Here is a 17,439-nt window from a genome sequence, read left to right on the forward strand (position 1 = left end):
CGCAGAAGGAGGATCGCCGCCGCCCTCCGGGGCGAGGCCGACAGACGAGACCCCACGCAGGATCGGGTTTCGACTCTGACGCCCAGCCGCAGCTGGTCATTGTCTAGGCCGTCCGAGACTCGTGGGCATGACCGCACTCATACTAGGGAGCACGGGGGGGCGGTGTCCTCTGCGCGGATCGACGACATACCTGTGTGCCACTTGGGTGCTCCTGGGGTGCTCGTGACTCCTGTTGCAGTTCTGTGATCCCGCCTCCACCTCTCTCTCTCTCTCCCTCACTCTCTTCTCCGCTCCCTGGGCGCCCTCTCCCCCCCCCCCCTCCCTCCCCCACCCCCTCCCCCACCCCCTCCCAAGCCAGCCACGCCACTCTCGCCAGGGACTCCTTCTCCGAAGCGTCTGGGAACCTTCCCCGCAGGTGCAGTTCTACGAGGGCGAGCTGGGGGCGGAGCGGTGCGTGCGCCGGGAGGTTGCCGGCAGGGTCTACTTCTACGAGGGCGAGAAGGGCGCGGAGGCGGTGGTGCGCGTGGTGCAGGCGGGAGACGGCGAGAGACGGCGAAAGACGGGGAGATAGGGGGAGATAGGGGGAGATAGGGGGAGATATGGGTGGTGCGCCTAAGGCGGCCGCCGGAGATGGGAGCCCCCCCCCCCCCCACACACACACACACACACCCACCGTCACCACCACCACGTTTGTGTGTGGCGAGGCTTCCCCGACCCGCCCTCAGGCGACCACCGAGACGCGGCTCAAGGCCATGCGCGTCACCGAGCTGAGGGAGGAGTGCGGCCGCCTCGGCTTGGTCACCACGGGCGTCAAGGCAGACCTGGTGGCGCGCCTCCGCGCGTACCGGTCGGCACCGGTGCCCCAATGCATCCCCCGATGAGCGCCACTTACCTGTCCACAGCGCGCCACGTCTCGGCTCGGCTGAGTTAGCACAAGTCCGCTGTCCGCTCGGACCGCCACGCCGGCGGCGCGCCCCATCGGGGCCCATAGAACGCCATCGAGCTGTCCGCTCGGACCGCCGCGCCGGCGCGCCCCATCGGGGCCCATAGAACGCCATGAGCTGACACCGCTCGGACCGCCGCGCCGGCGCGCCCCATTAGCGTAGGGGCCCATAGAACGCCATGAGCTGACACCGCTCGGACCGCCGCGCCGGCGCGCCCCATTAGCGTAGGGGCCCATACTGGCTGGCTCGGCGCGGACTACCGCTGCGGCCTTTTCTTTCTTGCTCCAAGGTTTTTAGCAATACAAAGAAAACTCCACAGGCAGTCGAGCGCGCAGAGAGAGGCGGCTCGTTGTGCGAGTTATATGGGACACGATGATCGATGTGTCTGCTCAAAAAATATGACTTATGAGGGGTTTTGACTCCTTGGTCCTACCGGCTCCTGACGCTATCCCTGGCAGCTCTAATGACCAGGATCAAAAGGAATTGCTTTAGAAGAAAAATGGACACATATTCTCCCCCCTCCATTCTCTCCCCCTTGGCGCGGGTCGCCCCCCAGCCCGTAACCTGCCGTATGTGGGAAGCTGGCCGCCGATCCTAAGACCCATCGACCAGGGCTTGCTAGATCGCGCGGGGCGAATGAGTGATGAAGTTAGTGCCTTGGTGCCTGTCCCCCATGGTGGCTTCCCCTGATCTCTCTCACTTCTAGGGTCCTCCCTCGGTGTGGTGCTCCCTTATCGCCCCCCTCATCCCTCCCCTTTCTCTCTCCGAGATGACCCGTGCGCTACGTGCCAAGGTTCGGTCCTCGGGGAGGGGGGATTGGCGGCGTGTCATCATTGGGTATCCTTGTCGAAGGATGGACGCCCAACAGTTTCGATTTCCCTCCTTAGCGCCCCGGGTAGAGCGTGGCCTCCCCTGGAGCCTGCCACGCCCGTTCTGCCTAAGCCCAGGGTTCAGCTTTCCAGTTGATCCTTATCGGACTGGTGAGTTCCGTCTCACTGTCAGTGTGGCGTCGCAGGCAGTCATTGGCGGCGGTGTTACACACACTATGCCAGTTTTCGTTTCCCAGGGGGAGGTTGGCGGAGAACGTCGCTACTGGTAAACATGCAGGACGATATGGGAGAGAGCATCAGACAGGGCCTTCGCTATGAGCGGTGAGGACAAGACGATAAGAATCATGAGGAGTGTCACAGAGAAGATGCGGAGGAGAGCGGCAGCTCTATTTGTGCTGTTGGAGGACGCGCTGGCAAGGGTGGTGGAATTCCGAAAAAGCAGCCGGGTGACCAAAAAGATGAGGGACTACATGCATAAGGCACCGCCAAAGTACGAACGGATGCTCTTCATGCACTATAAACCGTTAATTTTGGTGTGTAAGTACTACATCCACTTGTCTTCGAATTTCAGTGCAGACCGGGGAGGACGCACAAAATAATGGCCACGCTGGCTGGCAGCCGTAAGTAAGCACACACGACACGAGGCTATACCTGAAGGTGCTTACAGGCCCTGGAGACGTAGACGTCGCTCTCTATGCGCCGAGAGGGGCGTGCTGTGTATGTGAGGACCTCTCAGGTGAGGACCTCCGTTTGTGAGGACCTCTGTTTGAGGACCTCTGCACACTGCACACATGGCATGTGGAGTCCATGTCGCATGTGAGAGTGAGAGGACGATTCAAATCTGCTGGAATCCCTCTTGACCGCAAGCCTCCAATACACGCCAACAAAAAACCTTGCCCTTGCGCGCAACCATAGGATATGTGTTGTTTTGACCCCGTCGCCGACCGCGGTGTCTGAGGACCTCCGACGTGCGACGACGAGGACCTCTCGCACTGTGAGAACCTCACTCACACTTAGACTCTCTCGAGCCAAAAGTCTGGGCACGACAGCGACAGACGAGGAGTGCCGTACCAGTAGGGTCCCCACCTGCAGGTTAGGTTAGGTATAGGAAGGTGAAGAACAGTCAGGCTCGGACTGGACACGAGTGAGTGAGTGAGTTTTTTTGAGTTGACACCACCTGCACGAGCAGAATTGATTGGAGCACTCGGAGCACTTGGATTGCAGTCGGTTAGGTTAGGCAGTGGGTAGCCGAATTGATTGATTGATGGGAAGGCGAAACACAGTCCGACCAACGACTGGGACACCAACGCGGTATGGTGTCGCAGGACGATGAATTGAATTCTTTTTGTCCCCCGTCGGATATTCCACGCCGGCCGTGTACTAGTATGTGTGTGTATGCATATGCCGCTTCCCTTCCTCTTCGCTGCCGCCGCGCAGGCGGTCGATCCGTCGCTCCTCGACGTCGGCCTCGCGCAGGTCGCCGCGCTCGGCCAGGCGGGCCGCCTGACGCCCGACGAGGAGGCGCTGGCCGTAGAGCGTGCGCTTGGCGGTGACGCGCCGCTCCTGCTTCTCGCCAAGAACTTTGCGGCGCTGCCTTCGCTGGAGACGCACCTGCGCGCCGCCCTGCAGGCACGGCCGCCGCCCGCCGGCGCGCCTGCGGCGCCTCCGCCGCCTCTGCCGCCTCCGTCGCCGCCTCCGCCCGCCGACGACATGCTCTTTGCGCGGCGGTCGGTAGTCGCTTACAGGCCGGGGCCGGTGCCGGCCGAGGCGGTGCAGCGCGCGCTCGAGGCGGCCGTCCTCGCGCCCAACCACTTTCTGACCGAGCCGTGGCGCTTTTACCTTGCGGGCCCCGAGGCGCGTGCCAGGCTGTCGGCCCTCAACGCCGCAAAGCAGGCCGCGTTCGAGAAGGTGCCGGGCTGGCTGGTGGTGACGCTCGTCGCGTCGGACCTCGCGCCCGACGGCAGCTTCAACACGAAGAAGGGGCTCGAGGAACCCGCCGCTAGATGTGAGCACAGATCGTCGTCTGCCCGAGAGACGGACACCAAGGCTGCGTGCAGCTGCATCCGGCTGTGAGTTCACGGTCCGGGTGCTCCGAATACACCGCGCGAGCTCGCCTTCACACCCCCGACGCTGGCGTGCTCATGACGCAAGACCACGCTGCCTCGCGGACTCTCGGGGGCTCTCGCCTAATCTGGGCCAACCTCATCACGCAGGACCACGCCGCCTGCGCCGCCGCCGTCCAGAACTTCATGCTCTCCCTCGCCGCCGCCGGAACCGGCTCGACGTGGACGGCGGGCGTCTTTGTGGACGGCGTCTCTTCACAGCGTACGCTGTGAGCAGGCATCGGCTCAAAGTGGATGACGGGCGCGCTGGGCGCCCCGCCCGAGGCGGTGAAGGCCGCTGCTGTTGTGCATGCATGTTGTGCGTAGAACGAGTATGAGGTATGGGTTTTGGTAGATGGTTAGGACGAGACAGTACGGTCAGGTATGGTATCGAACCAGCAATCCGCGACTCGAATCAGCAACCCGCGATTCGAACCACTGGGGGGGCATTCGCCCTAAACCTTCAGTACCCCAATACTAGACACTGGTCGCGGTCGGGTCGTCTCCGGCTCCAGTCCGCTTCAAGGTGCTCTCTCTCTAACTCTCTCTCTCTCTCGCCTCTCGCAGGCATGCTCTACGCCGTGCGCGTGAGCACGCCATCCAGCCCCTTCTTGCGCTTCGGCGCGCGGGAGGGGTCGGCGGAGAGCGGCGTTTCAGGGTAGCCAAACCAGACTGCGGCCATGAAGCGCTCGGCGCCTACGTCGGCGCCCACCGCCTCGAGCACCTTCTCCGGCGGCACGCCAAGTGCGCCGGTCATCCACTTGGAGCCCACGCCCGCGGCCGCCAGGCTGACCATGAAGTTCTGTATCGCGGCCGCGGTGGCGGCGTGGTCCTCGAGCCCCTTCTTGGTGCTGAAGCTGCCGTCCGGCGCGAGCTCCGAGGGCACGAGCGACACGATCAGCCAGCCGGGCACTTTCTCGAACGCCTCGCGCTTGGCCTCATTCAGCGCACAGAGCTTCGCACGTGTCTCGGGGCCCGCGAGGTAGAAGCGCCACGGCTCGGTCAGGAAGTGATTCGGGGCGAGGATGGCCGCCTCGAGTGCGCGCTGCACCACCGCCTCCGGCACCGGGATCGCAGCGAACGCAGTGACCGACCTTCTTGCTACGAGCGGGTCGCCGGCCGCTGCCGGGGTCGTGCAAGTGGTGGGCGTGGCTGGCTCGACGGCGGGCCGCTGCCCAAGCGCACCACGCAGGTGCGTCGCGTAGGAGGGCGCCTGGCCAAAGTGCTTGGCAAGCATGAGGAACTTTGGCTCGGCCTGCAGAATCATGCTGACGGCACCGAGCTCCTCCTCCGCCGTGAGCTGTCCTCCCGTCACGAGCATGGCCGTCGCGGCGAGCGCTCCGTCCATGAGAGGAGCGAGAGCGAGCGAGGAGTCGTCCTGCGCATCGACGAGGCAGAGCCAGGCCAGGAAGGAGAGTCGCGGCATGTGAAATAGGCCCCTCGGGCGCGGTATAGGGAACTGGCCGTACCGCGTACCGCTTCACACCGAGGGCGCCGTACCGATACCGCTAGGCTCTCCGGCGCCCCGTACCGCTACCTACCCTGTAGCGAGAAAACAGTTCGCCGTCCCGTCAGTCAGTCGGGAAGGGTTATTTTGAAACCTACATCTGCAAAAAGAAAGAAAAAACTAGATCATCACCGCGAGCTCGCACCGAGGCTGTCGGACTGTCGCCTGTGGCCTCCTTTCTGCAGCCACCGGCCTCGGCTGCCCTCCTCCTCCTCTGCAACTCCTGCCGTCAGTCTAGACGGTAAGAGTGCACCTTGCCTCGCCCCACCAGGTTGCCCAGCGCGGCGCCGAGACTCGCGCCCGCGTCTCTGCTCAGGAGCCATGTCGAAGCGCAAGGCGCTTGACGATCCTCCGGAGGGCTCTGAAGTCCCGCACGCTCGCACGGTGCAGCGCCGCCGCGGGCCACAGCGAGGCTTCACACTCCAGTGAGCCGGCATTTTCCTCTCCGTAGGATGGCGCGCTCGACGACAATGCTGACCGCAAAGCGGCCTTAGCGAGGTCATCTGGCTACCGCGAGAGCGACCCAACTCGTCGACATCGTCCGATGATGGAGAGCTTTAGTGCACACTGAGTACACTTCCCTTCTAGCTCGGCGCCTACCTCCGTCTCGCGCGTGGCGATCGCGAAGCGCAGCACGCACGCGCTATAAAGAGGGCAAGGTGTCGAGCGCTCGAGCGACCGAAGATGCTGGCGCTCGTGGATCTCATATAGAGCGAGCGGGCGAGGCGCAGTCCCTCTGGTCTATACTGGTGTGGTTCTGTCCCTAGTCTCGGAGGGGGGCTTGAAGCTAAGCCAATATTTTATTTTTTCTAAGTGCTCATTCCTTGACTCATTGCTAAAAATCCCTCTCCCGACGCCACCCTCCATCGGCCGGACGCAACGCCACCCAACAAAGTGTGCGCAGCGCGTACCGTCCGGTGAGACACCACGGGTGTGAGGTAAAATCACACTACCAGCGCTCCTCTCAATCTCTCAGAAAGACTATAGATTTCGATGACTGTTTGGCGCCGGTGCCTCCTCCGCCCCCACCCTCCCCGGCCAGACGCCTGTGCGCACCTGCCGCAGCGGCTGCAAGCACCACGGGCAGGTGGCCAAATCGTCGGCCCGGTGCCTTCTTAATGTCGTAGCACAGTCTGTGCACAACCTATGTGGTATCGCTCTGTAAGGTGACCGTCGGGAGTGGCCACTCCCAAGATGGCGCGTTCCACGCGCCCATTTCCGCAATCCAAGTGGAACGTGAAGCTGACCGAGCCCGCTGCTTCGGGCACGTAAGCCCCCTGGCAGATGATACACGCCACGGAGGGCGGCTCCGGGTCAGCGCGCCGGAGAGAGACGGCCTCAAACCCAGCGAGCTGGCATAGGACGAGGTTCACCCAGCACGGTCGACCAGGGTGCGAGGACACCTTCATCTCCCTACAGGCCTCCGGGGACATGTTTTGCCTTCTCTCTCATGTCGACACTATCGTGCGGCGCACCGGCAAAACGCCCGGTGGCTGCTTGCATCCGCCATGTCTTTCGCCACGCGTTCAAGCTCGTCCAAATTGCCTGTCAGCAACCGGCGCCCCCGCTCCAACGCCCGCTGCCGAATGAGCGAGGTGGCATCCAGGGACGCCACTTCCTCTGCGAACTTTGCGAGGACACGATCGCGCAGCTCGGAGTCGGTGCGCAGGATGTCCATGACGCGGCCGCGACCCGTCCTTCGCAGCGCAAAGGTGGCGGCGCTCACTGTTGGGTGGCGCTGGCCAGGTATGCGATACGACTCGGCACGGCGGACAGTGGAGATGCGCTCGATGCTCGACTTTGACATGATGCAGACACCGGGGGAGATGCTTGGAGCAAGAAGAATTTAACCCTTAAGGTAGCTGCACACCCCCGCCGGGCTATAACTGGGAATGTACACCAGGGCGCAGGCGGCCTTACCCGCGCACCCCTTGCGCCCGAGGGGGCTAGAAGGCATCAAAAGGCACCCCCGAGGGGCTCTGGTTGGTGCGCTAGGCCCACCCGTTTGAACGTTAAAGTGGCCTGTAGTGCGGTGGCTACGGCACGGGTCTGGCAGTCTGGCGGCTTTACTGCCCTTATAGGGGGGCTATTTCGACACGAGGCCTTAATCTTGTACCCATGGGCTCCCACCGGGGTACATGGGTTCGTCGATCTGATCAGGGGGTTAGGCGGTATAGTCGAAAACTGTGAATATTCACAGTTTTTGCTAGGAGTACGACAAAATAGCGCCCGTGATTGCCTGCACGCTACCCGCACTCACGGACTCCATACCCGAAAGAAAGAGAAGGGAGCTCGCGGGAGAGGTGACGAGTGAACTACAGGTAGTGGGGAAGGCAGCCTCGATTGCCATACAGACATGGGTGCGAAACAACGACAAGACCAGGGCACGGGCAGAGGAACGAGAGAAGAATATAGGGTGGATAAAGCGCCTGTTCACGGCATGGAGGGTAAGCCACGCCGAACGTACCGAGCGGAGAGCCGAGCGGAAGGAGGACGGGGAAGATGACTCCGAGGAGGACGAACCAGTGGAAATCCAGTTGTCAGATGTCACGATGCATCCGAAGGGGACCCCAGCGCCGGCATCATCCGTAGAGGCACGAGTGTTCGAAGAGAGAGTGGACCTGAGCAACAACATGACTTGGAGGCAAATGATCGGAGTGGGAGTCAGAAATGTGGTCCTTGCGCGAGGGGAGCTCGATAGACTCGAGGGGCCAGGATACGCCGCGAGGAGGACGGAGTTGCGCCGAAAGGCGAAAGAAGCCGCGAGAACAAGGGACCGGCAGGCGGCGGCGTCACAGGACGAGGCAGAAGAGAACGACGCGACAGAGGAGGAAATGACAAGGGAGAGAACGACGAGAGTGGGACGACCGCGAGGTGGCATGAAGATTGCAGCGAGAATCGGCGAGAGACTGCGAAGAGAGATAGGAAGAGGCAGACTCCCTAGGGTGGGCGACGGCTAGCGCACCACACACCTCTCCTTAAAATCCCTGTGTGGTGGCGGCGCGCCGTCCTCCCATCCCTCCCTTGGGTTGTCTGTTTTCTTTCTTTCTTTCTTGCCTAGGGTGGGCGACGGCTAGCGCACCACACTCCTCTCCTTAAAATCCCTGTGTGGTGGCGGCGTGCCGTCCTCCCATCCCTCCCTTGGGTTGTCTGTTTTCTTTCTTTCTTTCTTTGCGTTTTTTGGCCTCCCCTCCCTAACATTAGCCGGCCAAAATGTGCTCTCGCCGGTTAATATTAGGGAGGGGGGGGCGGTCGGGTGTCAGACCTAGCTCTAGGCGTGCGAGGCTGACGTATTTTGGACAATCCACCTACCAGGGTTACACACGCATGTCTCTCTCGAGGTTCTCGCATACGGCCTAGGCGAACGATTCCTGGCTGCGGCGCAAGAGGAGGGCACCTTTGCCGAGTGGCTCGACGAGCTGCCGTTTGAGGTGGCCGCGGCAACCACCCGGCTGCTCAAGCAAGCACCACGCGCGCTCCGGAGCGTGGATCGAGATCACTCCCGGCAGCCCTAGCCAGGCCCGGCGCGCTGGCCGCGACCGCGACCGCGGCCCTCACTTGAGCCCGAACTGCCCGCCGGACATGTCGGAACCGTCCGACTATAGTGACTAGCACACCTCTGTCAAGAGTCCCCACCCGAGGAGTCACACAGTCCACCTGTCTCCTGTGTGATGCACGCCCTGTGAGCGGGGCGGGGTGCGCACTGTACCTCTGTGTTCGTGCGTTGCCCATCTCTACGGGAGATGACTGCTCTATTTATTTATGTTCTCGCCGAAGAGGAGTACGACAAAATAGCGCCCGTGATTGCCTGCACGCTGCCCGCACTCACGGACTCCATACCCGAAAGAAAGAGAGGGGAGCTAGCGGGAGAGGTGACGAGTGAACTACAGGTAGTGGGGAAGGCAGCCTCGATGGCCATACAGACATGGATGCGAAACAACGACAAGACCAAGGCACGGGCAGAGGAACGAGAGAGAAGAATATAGGGTGGATACAGTTTTTGGCGTCGAAAGCCGCTGCCTTAGCCTTCCAATTCTTTTTACCCGGACAGCGCTTCACGGCGGGAAGTGCAGAAAACCAGTGCTATACCATGCAGCGCTCTCTCCCAATCGAGCCTTCTCACCGCGAGGATCTCGGCGTCGGCCGCGTTCCTTCGTCTCTTCCAACGCGCCCCGGTGCAACGCGCCCCGACCTGCGGCAACTCGTGCGTTTGGTCATGTCGCCCGAGAGCGCCGAGGAGGCGGGAATGGAGCCCGCGGAGATCAAGAAAATGGCGGGTTTCCTCGGCCGGCTGGAGAAGCACGTCGAGATCCGCCACGGCCTGACGGGCGAGGCCCGCGAGCGCGCCGTCAAGGCGGCGGCCAAGCTTCTCGACGTTTCCTACCTCAAGCAGAAGAACCACAAGGTGCGGCTCGCCGCGCGGCAGCCGCCCATGCCTCGCGCCGTCTCACTTTGGCGTCGAATGGTAGGTTCGCGTCGGCGGCTCAATGGCAAAGGCCCGCTCGCCCGTCTACGCCGCGCCTCGCGAGGGAGAGTCGGGCTTCTCGCGCGCCTACATGTCGGTCTACGACATGGCCGTATACGATGTAGCACTACGGCGACACACGTCCATCTTCTCGGACGGCGCGAGACTCGACAGAGCCGCGCCGCGCTACGCCACGGCGCACCTCGCGTCGAACGGCATCGTCTCGTCGGACCTCGTGGTCAACGTGCGCAACTCGAACCGGCACGTCGACACGCGCTTCCAGCCGACCGAGTCGGGCTCGCTCGGCCAGGTTGCCGGCATCGCGGCGCTCGAGTTTGACGCCGGCGAGGTCGCGGAGGGTGTCTTCGAAAAGTGGCTCTTCGTGCGCATGCCGGGCGACGTCTTTTCGGGCTCGCATGACCTCCTCTCCGGCCTGCTGGTCCTTGCGGCCGATGGGTTCGACGCCCACCTGGTCGCGCACTCCGACGGCCCGCCCCCGCCGCTGCTCGAGCGCGCTGCGCACGGCCGCCGCGGCATCAAGCACGGCGCCGCCGTCGTGGGCTCCCTGCGCGGGAAGCCCCTCCACGTCTACGAGATGGACCGGAGCCAGAACCCGCTGCCGGTTCCCCCCCCCCCCTTCCCTTTTTCCACCCGGAGCGGTTTTAACCCGGGGAGCACCGCCTATTTTTTTACCTGGGTTTTTCCCCCCCCTTTCAACCCCGGCCCACCCCGTTTCAACCCCCCCCCCCCCCCTTAGCCCGCTTGGCTCTCCGCTCCCCTCCGCGCCATAGGTGATCTTCAGCCCGCCCACGACGGGGTACGTGGTGCTGGCGTCGACCCACGTCGGCCACGACCTCTCCGCCCACACGGAGGCGCTCAACCTAGCGCTCGCGCGCAAGGAGGGGGACCCGCTCTCGGTGGCCGACCGCGTGCCCCACGAGATCGACGTGCGCACCGAGTTCGACATCGCGCGGCTCGCCTCAGTCTTCGCCGACATGGTCCGCCACGGAGTCGTATCGCTCGAGCAGACCTTCCGCCGGACCGACCGGGACGCTCAGCGCAAGCGCGCCCAGACCGGCGAGGCGGGCGAGTACACGGAGGCGATCTGCCCCCAGTGCTTCGACAAGGTCCCGCTCAAGCGAGGGCGCTTCCTGTCTGACTATCGCCACGGGATCGGCAAGAAGGGCGACAACGCCGGCCAGCTCCTCCGAGGCTGCCAAGGCGCGATCAACGCCCGGTTCGACGAGGCCGAGGCGGACGAGGGCGGCCAGTGAGCGGCCCGTGAGACTGCAGAGTCTTTGAGCGGTGCGCAGGCTCCGCTCGAGGTTTGCGCACGGTCTTGCACGTTGAGCATGAAGCGGGAGGGTGGTTTGTGGGAGTAGTCGGTCCAGGGTCGTCTTGCGGGGCTTGTCCGGAGGTGTGTGCGGGGTACGAGCACGCGCCTGTGCGAGGCGCCGCGGCATGGTACATGTGAAGAGTCTTTGAGTAGTGCCGCCGAGGGTAAACACGCATGTTCGGGCGGGTGGGGCTGCGCTCGACCCCCGTGGGGCTCCGGAGGATGGGCATGCGCGCGCCCTTCTGGTCCTACCGCACGCCCGTGACGCCCGTCTCGCTGGCGCTCGCGAAGCCAGACCTCCCCGCCTCTTCCCTCATCATCGCCGCCGCCGGGACCTGGAGCCAGCAGCGTGTCACTCCGCCCGCGCGGCATCATTACTGTCGGCGCGGAGGCGGGCGGGCACTGCATGGGCGCGATGCTGTGAACGGCGTCTCTTCATGCGTGACGCTGTGACGTAGGCGGGGGAGCACTTCATGGGCGCGATCTGGTTCGGGTACCCCGAGACGCCGCTCTCTGCGCAGGCAAAGGCGCCCACGCGGAAGCGGGGGCTCGCAGGAGTGCTAACACACACGTCGTAGAGCTCGCTGGCCGCCTGTTCCCTCCTTCAACCATCGCTTAGTTACGCCTCGAGAGGCCATTGGCGTGTGCCCTGTCGTCGCTCGTCGCTCGTGTGACCACTTGTGTGCGAGTTTTGACGTGGCTGACACACATTGCACACATCTCTGACCCTTGTTGCTTGTTGTACCTCCTGTGTCGCTGTGAGCTGATGTGCTGAGACCGTCCGGCTCGTAGCTCTCTAGTCTCTCTTCTCAGCGGACGCTGTGCGAAAAACGGCATTTTTTCGGTAAAATTACACTGTGAAAAAGAGAGAAAAAGAGAGAAAAAACGCGCGCGCAGCGCGCGTAGGCGGCGCGCAGCGCCGCCGCAGGCGGCGGACAGCAGGTGCGCAAAATTAAACGCCATTTTCGGTTCCGCGGTTTTGCCACTAACATCAAATGTCGGGATGATTGATTGATTCGACTACATGCCCGACATGCGCAGGCCAGCGCCGCGCTGTGATACGCATAGAGACTGGACCCGACCTCTCTGAACTAAGCCAGATTACTGCGAACGAACGCGTAGCGCGCGGCGGAGAAGTCAACGGACAGACCAGTCCCCTGCCCCCTCTCGCCCTTGCTCTTCCTCTCCCCCTCCATTCCCTCGCCCCCATACCCCTCGCACTCCCCTCCATCCCCCTCCCCCCCCTCGCCTCCCTCGCCCTCCGCGCGGTAGGGCCCATGCCCCTCGACCATGTTCCGGTAGAACGCCTCGGTGTTGCCAAAGGCGACAAAGGCGCCCTTCCGACCATGCTCCCCGCCGCTGCGTGGTGAGGGGGCAGACAACCCCTTGACATCTCCTGTGCCCAGTGTTGTGCGCAGAAAAAGAATTTTACAAGAAACTCCCTCGCAGAAAAAGAATTAGAATTGGTTTTAAAACGGCTCTCTCGCACGACAGGCCCACGCGCACTGGGCCTTGCACGTTTAATGCCATGGAGTCGCGAGGGTTTCATACCGCCACCGCGCACTGCCGCTTCCTTTTCGCGCCATCCCGCAGCTTCCGCCATTTCGTGAGCCTATCGTGCGCGTTGCAGTGGCTGGGGGCATTTCGGTAGTCGCTCTGCCACTGCGTGCACTCTCTGGCTGGCGCGTCGCAGATGTAGCAGTAGCAGCGGGGGCACGCCTCGGCGTTGCCATGGAGCGGCCGTTTGGCGAAGGCACCCTGCGGTGCCCTGAACGGCGCCGAGGGACAGAGCGCGCGTGCATGCGGCAAGTTTAGCAGCCCGCCCGTCGACGCCGTTGCTTGTACCTCTTGTTCTCCGTCGCGGGCCGCCAAGGCGGTGCGAGGCGGAGGGGGCGGTGGCGCCACTTCCTCGACATCGCTCGTATCCCCTGCGCCCATCTCCACCTTGACGCGTCCGCCTTCCTTACCTGGTGCCTCCACCTCTGCCTCCACCTCCTCCTCGCTCTCACTCTCCTGCACTGCGATCGGAGCCGACAGCGGCAGTGGCGGCAGTGCTGGTGCGGCCAGCTGCGGTGGCGGCGGAGGAGGAGGCTGTGGCGGAGACGGGACTGGCGGGCAAGGGCCGACAGGCACCCCGGCGGAGAAGAGCTCGGCGCAGCAGGCCGCCAGCTGCGGGCAATGCAGCACAACTTGTGGCGCCGATCGAGGCAGCAGTGGTGGGACTGCGGGCGGAGGCTGCAGCGCGTCGAACGAGGCAGCGAGCGTGTCGACGTCGCGTGCGACGGCGACCGGGAACAGCTCAGCCTGCAGGCTTTGCAGGCGTTGCATGTACTCCCTGAGGTACTTGTGGATTGGTCGCAGTCGCGCTTTGTTCTGCTGTGAGGAGAGTGGCGCCGGCCCAAACTCCCGCAGTCGCACTCGGTGATTAAACTCAGCATTGTAGTACCAGCGCCGCTGGGAGGCGTCAACCTCGCCGTACGGGTGATAGCCGTGGTCCTCCGGGCATGTCCGCTTCCGCCCGCGCGGCCGGGCATCCATTGCGGGTAATAGCCAAGGCAAAGAAAGAAAAATGCGCGATTGCAAAGAAAGAAAAATTCTCCCCCGAGGTTCTCGAGGTGGATATCCTTTGGCCGCGTTGGGTAGCGAGGATTGGTGTAACCCGAGCCACGGAGGCGTGTTTTCTGACGGCCGACCGTCAGTGCACGGAGTTGCCCCTTCTCCGACTGCCCCGGCTAGTTCACGGGTTTCGCGGGATCGCACGACACCGGGTACGGGACTGGCACTGCAAAGGCGACGGCTTAGAAGAAGCCGTCGCCCTCACAGATGCCGTCCTCCTCACAGAAGGCGTCGTCGGAATGGTAGTCAGGCGGATGGTCGAATCCGCGAGCACCGTGGTGCTCGCCGAAAAGACCATCCCCCTCGTCCTCCCACTCCCTCCCCCTCTCCCCCCCCCGTCGCCCCCGCCGCGCCTCCAGTCGGCGCTTGCTGTGGGACCCCCCGCCCCCCCCCGCCAGCGCCGCGGGCCGGGCCGCGCCGCACCGCCTCTAGGTCGCCCTCAAGAGGAGCACCCGTCCCTCCAACTTGAGAATCGTGCTTTGGGTTAGGCGAGTACACACCACGCACACCTGCACGAACTTCTTGTACAGAATTCGTTCTGCACATCACGCACACCCCTCAAAAACCTCCATTCAGTACTACGCATCTGACTCGAGAGACATGTTCATCTAACGAACCTTCGGGGCTGTTTGTGGATGTGCGTGACACGCCGGGGCGGCCGATTTATTGTGGATTGCGCTCTGCGAGGGCGAGCCCATCAACGCTTTGCGTGCGCTCCTTAGTGGCGGCTCATCAATCTGCACTTCAAGAATGGCGCAGCACGCGAACTCAGGAGCACTGAGCTGCACTGAGTGGTGAGGACCTCCAGGGGAGGCGGCGTGAGGAGCTGAGGACCTCTTCGGTATACTGAGGAGGGGCTTTGCGCAACTTTTGACTCATCAATTCTGCACTAGAATGGCTTGCCATTGCGTACTGGCCAGAGCGGGCGGCGATTTTGAAACTGCCCCTGTGGCGCTCCGGGAGCGTATCATCGCCCAGAGGTCCTCACGCACCGGCGAGAAGAGGTCCTCACGCCGCCTCGCAGAGGTCCTCACGGAGAGGCTCGACGGAGTGCGACATCACTCAGAGGTCATCACATTCGAGTGCAGATTGATGAGCCGTGTCACTAAGGAGCGCAAGTAGAAGCGTTGTTGGGCACTATCTTCCCTAGCCTTTCCCATCTTCCATCGGCATCACGCGCAAACCGACGACGAGGAGAAGAGAGTCCGATTTCGTTTTTAGATGTACGTAGAACAGAAAATGTTTCCTGGCTGTCTTGTGCAGGTTGATAGTACCGCTCCGAACTCCCGATTTCTTTTTCTTCGGTTAGCGCCCCTCCCTCGTGTGCAAAAGAATTTCATAAACGTGCACTCCCTCGGGAGGGCCGAAGAGAGGCGCCCGTGGGGACCCCACAATTCCCTTCCCCCCTCGGAGGGGGCCGGACAAGGCGTACCCCGAGGGCCCCACTCTTTCCTTCGCATAGCGGCCACTCTTCGGATCGCTGGTCGAGCGACTCGGGGGATGCCCCGCGCGCCTGACCCAGGCGCGAGAAACGAATCTGCGAGGCGTGGCCGCTCATGCGGCCCGATGGGGAGGAGCGGGGCGAGCCCCCTCCAACCCACCCGCGCTAGGTCTCGGGGGACGCAGGGGTCACTCCCGCGAAACTCGTGAACTAGCCGGGGCAGTCGGAGAAGGGGCAACTCCGTGCACTGACGGTCGGCCGCCAGAAAACACGCCTGCGTGGATCGCGTCACACCAATCCTCGCTACCCAACGCGGAAGAAGGATATCCACCTCGAGAACCTCGAGAAGTTGTAAAATTCCGTCTCCCGCGCCTCGCCTGTGTGAATCGTGTCGTGCGACCGCACAGATGGCTGAGGGCCAAAAGTAAAACGCGCAACGCCGCTCTCGGCTCTCAGAGAGGCGTTATATCTCAGTAACCCCGCTCGCAGGTACTAGAGCAGCATTCGTCAAGCTCAAACCCCACTCTACACAACACAGAGCAGCGTTTGCCTAACAAGACTCCGCTCTGCAACCTTCAGAGCGGACTCTTGCTCAGTTAAACACCGACCGAGCACGTTCGAGCGGAGTCAAGACAGTGCAACACCGCTCAACATAGCGGGAGCGGTCAATTTCCGCGGAGAGGCTGCTTTCGCCTCCCTCAGTCGCGCTCTCCTCCGCTCCTCCTCTTCAGAGCGGGACTTTGCTGAGTGAACACCGCTCTAGCTGGTCAGAGCAGCGATTGCTTTAAGCTGACACCGCTCTATATGGCGTGAGCGGCGTCGCCCTGAATAGACGCTGCTCTGGGACGCCGGGACGGCGATGCCACCTGACGCCGACGGCGGATCCACGATCGCTCGTGGCGCGCGGCGCGGCGTGGCGAGCCCCGCCCCTGGGGTTGAGCAGCGTGTGGGTGGGTCGTCACTGCTCCGAGTAGTCAGAGCGGCGTCGCGTTTAGTGATACGCCGCTCACGCCATTAAGAGCGGTGTCAGCTTAAAGCAATCGCTGCTCTGACCAGCTAGAGCGGTGTTCACTCAGCAAAGTCCCGCTCTGAAGAGGAGGAGCGGAGGAGAGCGCGACTGAGGGAGGCGAAAGCAGCCTCTCCGCGGAAATTGACCGCTCCCGCTATGTTGAGCGGTGTTGCACTGACTTGACTCCGCTCGAACGTGCTCGGTCGGTGTTTTTCTGAGCAAGAGTCCGCTCTGAAGGTTGCAGAGCGGAGTCTTGTTAGGCAAACGCTGCTCTGTGTTGTGCAGAGTGGGGTTTGAGCTTGACGAACGCTGCTCTAGTACCTGCGAGCGGGGTTACTGAGATATAACGCCTCTCTGAGAGCCGAGAGCGGCGCAGAGCGTTTTACTTTTGGCCCTCAGCCCGCACAGATGGAGTCCAAAATCGCGTTCGTGCCCAGTCAGCACAGCTTCGCGAGCGTGCCGCGTCGTCTGCTCGGCCAGCTTCCGCGGATCGGCGCGGGCGAGCCCGTGGCGCTACGCCTTTGCTGGACGAGCGGCGGCGAGCGACGTGAGGCAGTCGTGGGCTGGGGCGGTGGCGTGGCGGCTGGCGACGCCCTGGAGCTGCCGTCCGCCCTTGCTGAAGCGCTGGGTTTGAGCTCGGCGCGCGCGGTGCACGTCTCTCACGCGAGCAGCCTGCCTCTGGCCGTCCGCGCAACGCTCGCGCCCGAGTCGCCAGAGGACTGGGCGCTTGTGAGCGGCGGCGCGGCGCGGCTCGAGGAGACGGCGCTCACGCAGCTGAACGTGCTGACGGCTGGCACGCGCGTGCCCCTCTGGCTCGATGGCGCGGCTTGCGCCTGGCTCCGCGTCTCCGAGCTCCACGCCGCCGACGGGCCGGTGGCGGCCGCGAGGCTGGCGAGCGGCTCCGAACTGCACATCGCTCCTCCGGTTGCTGCTGCTGCTGCTGCGGGCGGCGGCGGCGGCGGCGGCGACGGCGGCGACAGCGGCGGCGGTTCTTTCGTCGCGCGTCTGGAGCAGGCGCCGCGCGGGTGGCCGCCCCTCGCACTGGGCCTCTCCGCCGCTGCGATGGCCGCGCGACGCATCTCGCCAGGCGACTTAGTCCTTCTCTACGCCAGGGGCGCGGCTGCGGCGGGCAGCTCGGCGGCGGCGGCGCGGGGCGCGGCGGCGGGCGGCGCGGCGGCGCGAGGCGGGG

The 17,439-nt window shown here is 63.5% G+C and overlaps 7 protein-coding genes across 7 annotated transcripts in view; 4 read left to right on the forward strand and 3 right to left on the reverse strand.

Moving 5' to 3' along the window:
- The window catches only part of EMIHUDRAFT_234573 (hypothetical protein), a gene marked incomplete at both ends in the record, with an annotated part of 2,477 nt that extends 1,596 nt beyond the window's left edge, over nucleotides 1–881 (forward strand). The window contains 2 exons of the mRNA XM_005781125.1: nucleotides 416–526; nucleotides 726–881. Coding sequence (XP_005781182.1) covers nucleotides 416–526; nucleotides 726–881 — 267 coding nt within the window. The remainder of the gene's footprint in view (nucleotides 1–415; nucleotides 527–725) is intronic.
- A 2,288-nt stretch (nucleotides 882–3,169) lies between these two features.
- EMIHUDRAFT_314817 (hypothetical protein) lies at nucleotides 3,170–4,110 on the forward strand (the record flags this gene model as incomplete). Its single annotated transcript, XM_005781126.1, has 2 exons — nucleotides 3,170–3,779; nucleotides 3,926–4,110. 2 exons carry the CDS (start codon nucleotides 3,170–3,172, stop codon nucleotides 4,108–4,110), a joined length of 795 nt encoding a protein of 264 aa, XP_005781183.1.
- A 340-nt stretch (nucleotides 4,111–4,450) lies between these two features.
- EMIHUDRAFT_234576 (hypothetical protein) lies at nucleotides 4,451–5,302 on the reverse strand (the record flags this gene model as incomplete). The annotated part of the gene is made up of 1 exon (XM_005781127.1): nucleotides 4,451–5,302. One exon carries the CDS (start codon nucleotides 5,300–5,302, stop codon nucleotides 4,451–4,453), a length of 852 nt encoding a protein of 283 aa, XP_005781184.1.
- An 879-nt stretch (nucleotides 5,303–6,181) lies between these two features.
- EMIHUDRAFT_442903 (hypothetical protein) lies at nucleotides 6,182–7,194 on the reverse strand. Its single transcript, XM_005781128.1, has 3 exons — nucleotides 6,859–7,194; nucleotides 6,596–6,796; nucleotides 6,182–6,527 (listed from the first exon to the last, which is right to left on the reverse strand). The coding sequence occupies exons 1-3, from the start codon at nucleotides 7,188–7,190 to the stop codon at nucleotides 6,365–6,367; spliced, it is 696 nt and encodes a 231-aa protein (XP_005781185.1). The 5' UTR covers nucleotides 7,191–7,194; the 3' UTR covers nucleotides 6,182–6,364.
- Nucleotides 7,195–11,358: 4,164 nt separating this feature from the next.
- On the forward strand, nucleotides 11,359–11,762 carry EMIHUDRAFT_234580 (hypothetical protein; the record flags this gene model as incomplete). The annotated part of the gene is made up of 2 exons (XM_005781129.1): nucleotides 11,359–11,535; nucleotides 11,643–11,762. 2 exons carry the CDS (start codon nucleotides 11,359–11,361, stop codon nucleotides 11,760–11,762), a joined length of 297 nt encoding a protein of 98 aa, XP_005781186.1.
- A 967-nt stretch (nucleotides 11,763–12,729) lies between these two features.
- On the reverse strand, nucleotides 12,730–13,722 carry EMIHUDRAFT_114050 (hypothetical protein; the record flags this gene model as incomplete). The annotated part of the gene is made up of 1 exon (XM_005781130.1): nucleotides 12,730–13,722. The coding sequence occupies one exon, from the start codon at nucleotides 13,720–13,722 to the stop codon at nucleotides 12,730–12,732; it is 993 nt and encodes a 330-aa protein (XP_005781187.1).
- Nucleotides 13,723–16,658: 2,936 nt separating this feature from the next.
- On the forward strand, nucleotides 16,659–17,346 carry EMIHUDRAFT_234582 (hypothetical protein; the record flags this gene model as incomplete). Its single annotated transcript, XM_005781131.1, has 2 exons — nucleotides 16,659–17,174; nucleotides 17,338–17,346. 2 exons carry the CDS (start codon nucleotides 16,659–16,661, stop codon nucleotides 17,344–17,346), a joined length of 525 nt encoding a protein of 174 aa, XP_005781188.1.
- Nucleotides 17,347–17,439: the final 93 nt, after the last annotated feature.

Source organism: Emiliania huxleyi, assembly GCF_000372725.1.
Source record: "Emiliania huxleyi CCMP1516 chromosome Unknown EMIHUscaffold_206, whole genome shotgun sequence".
Classification (NCBI taxonomy): Eukaryota; Haptophyta; order Isochrysidales; family Noelaerhabdaceae; genus Emiliania; species Emiliania huxleyi.

Excerpts from the sequence above, each read along its gene's own strand:
- EMIHUDRAFT_442903 (XM_005781128.1), bottom strand. The coding sequence starts at position 7,190 with ATGTCAAAGTCGAGCATCGAGCGCATCTCCACTGTCCGCCGTGCCGAG. Across the intron at positions 6,797-6,858 it reads AGCCACCGGGCGTTTTGCCG|GGAGATGAAGGTGTCCTCGC; the intron begins GTGCGCCGCACG and ends GGAGGCCTGTAG. Across the intron at positions 6,528-6,595 it reads CACTTGGATTGCGGAAATGG|GTTGTGCACAGACTGTGCTA; the intron begins GCGCGTGGAACG and ends GATACCACATAG.